Below are 5,207 nucleotides of genomic sequence, written 5' to 3'. Positions count from 1 at the left end.
TATATATATTAAAAATATATTTATAAACCAATTAAGAAAAAAAATAATAATTAAAAAAAGGTAAATATAAAACGAACCAAAAATGGATGAGTGAATAGGCTAGAAAGAAGGGTATTATTTGCTACATAAAGGCCAAGGACTTTAGGCTATTAATGTACATTGATAAGACTCAAGTGTAGGAGTATGCATGTCTGAGTCACAGTCCATGTCTGCCAATTGGATCCCAACCCATCAAATCACATGGCCTCATCTGAATCCCCCCACATATTCACATCAAAAGACACACCTTGCTAATTTTTACCCTTTCTTTATAAGAAATTGCACTATGAGGCTTCCTATGGAGAAAAATTAAGGAAGATTTACATGCATGTCACTTAATTCTTATGTATTTACACATTTGCTCCTTAAACTTCAATTTTTAAATATATGCCATATGGGCTATCAATGAAAAGGTACATCTAAAGTTTTTGAAAATTTAAGATTGTGACATTTTTTATCTGATGAAAATTTTAGGTGATGAATGTATAAAAATTAAATTTTTATGTTAGATATGTATGAACAAAGGAAGTTGGAGGTATATATGTAAATAGAGTGAAAAAAAAATTGTTATTTAGAGAGAATGATTGATAGATTTATTATGTGATTTACAATTGGTTTATCGTAGTTTTTAAGTTTACTAAATATTTTAAATGTTGAGAGAAGGATGATAAAAGACAATGGTGGGTGCGGGGAGATTAGGAATGAGATTAGATACTTGAAGTGTATAGTATGATACAAAAATGATGGGGAAAAAATAATTTGAGCAAAGACTACGATAAGAGGTTAGGAATTAAAAATAAGAGAGAAAATGATCAAAATATTAATCAAGGGAGTGTTAGGCCTGATTCGAAGTTGGCACATATTGACAAGAAATTATTATATACGAACAACGGTGGATGTGGAGACACCATGTCACATACACGTGAATTTATACTATTCAGATGCCCGCTTGTAATAGTTTTTCCATACTGAGGGTAAGTTTAGGACAACTGTAAACTTCTTATGAATGTTATTGTAGCTTTTCTAGAGAGAAAAAATTCTAAAAGTTGTTATAGTCTTACTAAACTTTCCTTCAACCGCATGAAAAGGAAAAAAAAAAAACAACACTTCAACACCAACATTACATGTTACCTCCACTGCTTAGCCACACAAAAAACAATATATAAACAAAGAAACAAACATTTGAATCACAGATTAATGAGTCAGCTCTCATGTCCTCAGGTGAAGGAGATGGTAATAAAAAAAATCAGTTTTTTATATTGACTGAATCCTACATTTCTTATCTTCCCACCTCTTTTCCTCCCTTCCTCTGTTAGCCACTCTCTTCCACTCAGATCTCTTCGTCTCAGCACATTCCTCATAAATCTCATCCCCTTCATATCATCTTCCCCATCTTCCAAATCATCAAATTCTTCCACTCTTAAGATCCTCTTTCTCCAATGGCTCCAGAAACTCCATTAGAGTCCTCAGAGTCCAGCTTTCCTGTACTGACTGTCTCCATTATAGGAATTCTTGCTACTTCCATTATCCTCCTTAGCTACTATCTCTTTGTAACAAAGTGCTGCTTGAATTTGCAGCACTTCAGAATCATCTCCTCCATCTCTAGCTCCCATCTTCGCCGCCGCGGCCGTGAGGACATCTTGGCTTCTCACTCCTCAATCCTCGACGTCAATGGGCTCCAAGAGTGCGAAATTCAGTCGATACCGAACTTTCGATATAAAAGAAGTAGATTTCAGTGCTCCTTTTATGAATGTTCAGTCTGTCTGAATGAGTTCCGAGAAGAAGAAAGGATAAGAATGCTTCCCAATTGCTTTCATGTGTTCCACATAGACTGCATTGATACATGGCTTCAGACGCATAAGAACTGCCCCATTTGCAGGTCAGAAATCAAAACCACATCTCCGACGCTCACAAATGAGATCAAAAAGGGAACTTTTAGTCAGAATTCTGCTGAAGGTGAGAACTTGGCTGCAGAGGCGAGGAGAAGAGAGCTGAGGTTTGAGGCGAGGGATGAGAGGAAGAGGACGACTCACGTGTCGAGTATGGGAGATGAATGTATTGACATGAGAGGAGAAAGGGGGGAGTTTGGAGTTCAGCCGATGAGAAGATCTTTCTCCTTGGATTCTTCCAAGGATAGGCTGCTCTGTATTGCGGTTCAGGAGATTCTGCAAAATGGCAGAGATTTGCAAGATTTGAGAAATGGTGAGGGAAGCAGCAATGGCAGTTCTGGTAAGGTTAGAAGATCTTTCTTTCCATTCAGCCATTCCAGAAGCTCTAAGAGCGCAGTACTTCCTGTCCAGAATTAGTTTGTTTTTTTCACGCTGCATCGCTGAGAGAAATTAGCTGCTCGAAATTAGAGGAGAGCATCTGGGTTTTGTTCCTCTTTTTACAGATTTTCTTGCCATTTTTTAAAAGTAAAATATGTATTTTTATTTGATCCATCTTTTTTATAATAATTTTTTTTTGAAAAATATTATTAATTGAAGGTGTTAATAAAAAAATTCTAAATTAAAATAATTCTTATTAAAAATATTTTATAAAAAAAAATTAAATAACCAGCAAAAAGATTAGGAGCAGTAAAAAAAAAAAAAAGAAAATAAATTTCTATTTACTTTTCTTCATTCCAATTATGATATCTGTATATCAAATCAAAATTTTATTTATATAAATATGAAATTTTAGGTGTGAGATATGTAAATCAATAAAAAATATGTGCTTAGTAGGTAAATTTTCCTATTTTCTTTTTATAAAATTGGATAATAGCTTCTTAATTCACCATATTTTAATATATTTAATTTTTATTTTTTCTAATAATAAAAAAAATGTAATAATACTAAACCTAAGCAGGACTTTTTTTTTTATTGAATAAACTATAAGATATAAAATTTATCTTAAAAAAATAATAAAAAAAAATTAAAAACAAAAATAAAGATAAAAAAATTATATAAGACGAAAACATTATATTTGAATAATTGGACGTGCAGATGACGGTCTAGATCACATCATGCTCTGTGTACAACAACGTGATGCGATCCATATCATTATACGACAGACGTATTTATTTCTCATATACATGAAGGTCACCTCACTATGATATTGGAAATAGATCTAACACACAATATAATATTTACAGCGAGATTATTTACATAGTTTAAACTCATAATCTCCACGACACAATAAAGACATTCTAACCATTACTCCAATCATATGCCCTTTAAAATAACAATTATAATAATGACAAGCGTGAACTCCGCATATCAACAATTAAATTTACAAATGAAACCGCAAAATATTTCCATAACAATATATGTTTTAGTAATGTAATATACAAACAATAAGGATTTACATGGATAAAAGTAAATTTTTATGTATTTACATATCTAACCCCTTGAAAACCTATTTTCATCTTTAAAAAATTAAAATAATGATATTTTAAGATGTGATATAAAATATTATTATGGTATAAGCATAAAAAAGTGAAGTTGGGGTAGGTAAAGATATAGGAATTTGGTGGTATGTATGTAAATGACCCAAATGTTTATGAAATTTAAGAGAAATAGAGGAAATTTAGGGGAGGACTATTGGACATGTCATGTGTTGTATGTTGAGTTTTCTACATCATGAAAGCTGCATGAAAAGATGGGACCATAAAAACTAGAAAGGGAATTAAAAAGATAGGGAGAATTGGTCAATTGAAGGCAACAAAACTCCAAAATTGTGCTCTCCTGTTCACATTCTATAATAGGAAATACTAACATGCATGCTTCACTATTGAAGCTGCATTTACAGCCATATGAATTTATTCCTAGAGGTGTAAGCGAGCCGAACACGAGCAAGTTTGGGCTCAGCTCTTGTTCGGCTCGTTAAAAAATACCACTATTCGTGTTCAACTCGTTCATACTTTAAAAAAAAAAAGCGCTTAGCGAGCCAAACATGAGTTGTTCGCGAGCAAAAAGGACCCAAGTCACGCAAACGGGGAGGGTGAAATTGAGCCGAGCTTCAGCAAGCCGAGGCTCGACTTGTTAAGAAATATCATTGCTCATGTTCGAATTGTTTATATATCGAGCTCACTAAATTTATTCGTGTTTGACTCGTTTGCTTATCGAGCTGAACACGAGTTGTTCACGAACAATGAGCCATTTTGACAACCCTAGTCACATAACTGAAGGATGTCAAGGGTAGAGCGGGATTTAAATCCTATCATTTATATTAAAATATTCATTTAAATAAGAATTAGTGTTTTTTTATTCTATTTTTAAATTGTAATTTTAATTGATTATAAATCTTTATAGCTTTGTAGGCAATTAAATTATTTAAAAAAAAATTCATTAATATATATATACAATATTTCGAGCCAAAACGAGCAGAACACAAACAAACGAAACATTGCTCCTGTTCGACTCATTTATATATCAAGCACAAAAAAAATTATTCAGGCTCAACTCGTTTGCTTAGCAAACAAATCAAACACAAGCTATCTAAAAAGCCGAACAGGTGTTGTTCGCGAACAACGAACCATTTTGACAGCCCTATTTACTCCTATTTTACTAACAGATAAAATATAGTGTAAAATAAATGCAATTTAAACAATGTATTATATTTGTTGTCATCGAATCAATTTGATAAATAACAAAACAAACAAATGAAAAAAAAAATGTAGATTTTATGTTGTAAAATTAATATATAAAAAAATGTAGATTTTATAATAATGATTATAACATTTTTATGATTTTATAATTTCTTAAAGCCATTAAGATTGCATCTTCTTTGGATTTAACTAACCACTCGATCCCTTACAACTTTTATTTATCAAACAAAGGCATAACAGCTTGTCATTAGGGTGGCATTAATGCACTAATGATGCATTAATAAACTAAACTGCTCCTATGTTTAATTAGTCTCCAATGCCCCACTAAGTGTAAATTATATAGACTTCCAGGTGCCAAGTACAAGCTATTATTTAGTGGCATGCACTGTAATGTATTATATTCTGATCTACCAACTGTATTATAAACTGACAATTTTAAATTAGAGAGATTTACATAAATACCATTCAATTCTTATGAATTTTTACATATCTAATTAGGGCTGTAAACGAGCCGAGCTTGGGCGAGCTCAGGCTTGGCTCGTGTTCGGCTCCGTCTAAAGAGCTGGGGGGCGGAAATGGC

The 5,207-nt window shown here is 32.5% G+C and overlaps 1 protein-coding gene across 1 annotated transcript; it reads left to right on the top strand.

Moving 5' to 3' along the window:
* Nucleotides 1-1,246: 1,246 nt before the first annotated feature.
* LOC110039574 (RING-H2 finger protein ATL16-like) lies at nt 1,247-2,358 on the top strand. Its single transcript, XM_020744685.1, has one exon. It carries the CDS (start codon nt 1,479-1,481, stop codon nt 2,343-2,345), a length of 867 nt encoding a protein of 288 aa, XP_020600344.1. The 5' UTR covers nt 1,247-1,478; the 3' UTR covers nt 2,346-2,358.
* Nucleotides 2,359-5,207: the final 2,849 nt, after the last annotated feature.

Source organism: Phalaenopsis equestris, unplaced genomic scaffold (genome assembly GCF_001263595.1).
Source record: "Phalaenopsis equestris unplaced genomic scaffold, ASM126359v1 Scaffold000002, whole genome shotgun sequence".
Lineage (NCBI taxonomy): Eukaryota > Viridiplantae > Streptophyta > Magnoliopsida > Asparagales > Orchidaceae > Phalaenopsis > Phalaenopsis equestris.
This window is presented reverse-complemented; position numbering and strand designations above follow the sequence as displayed.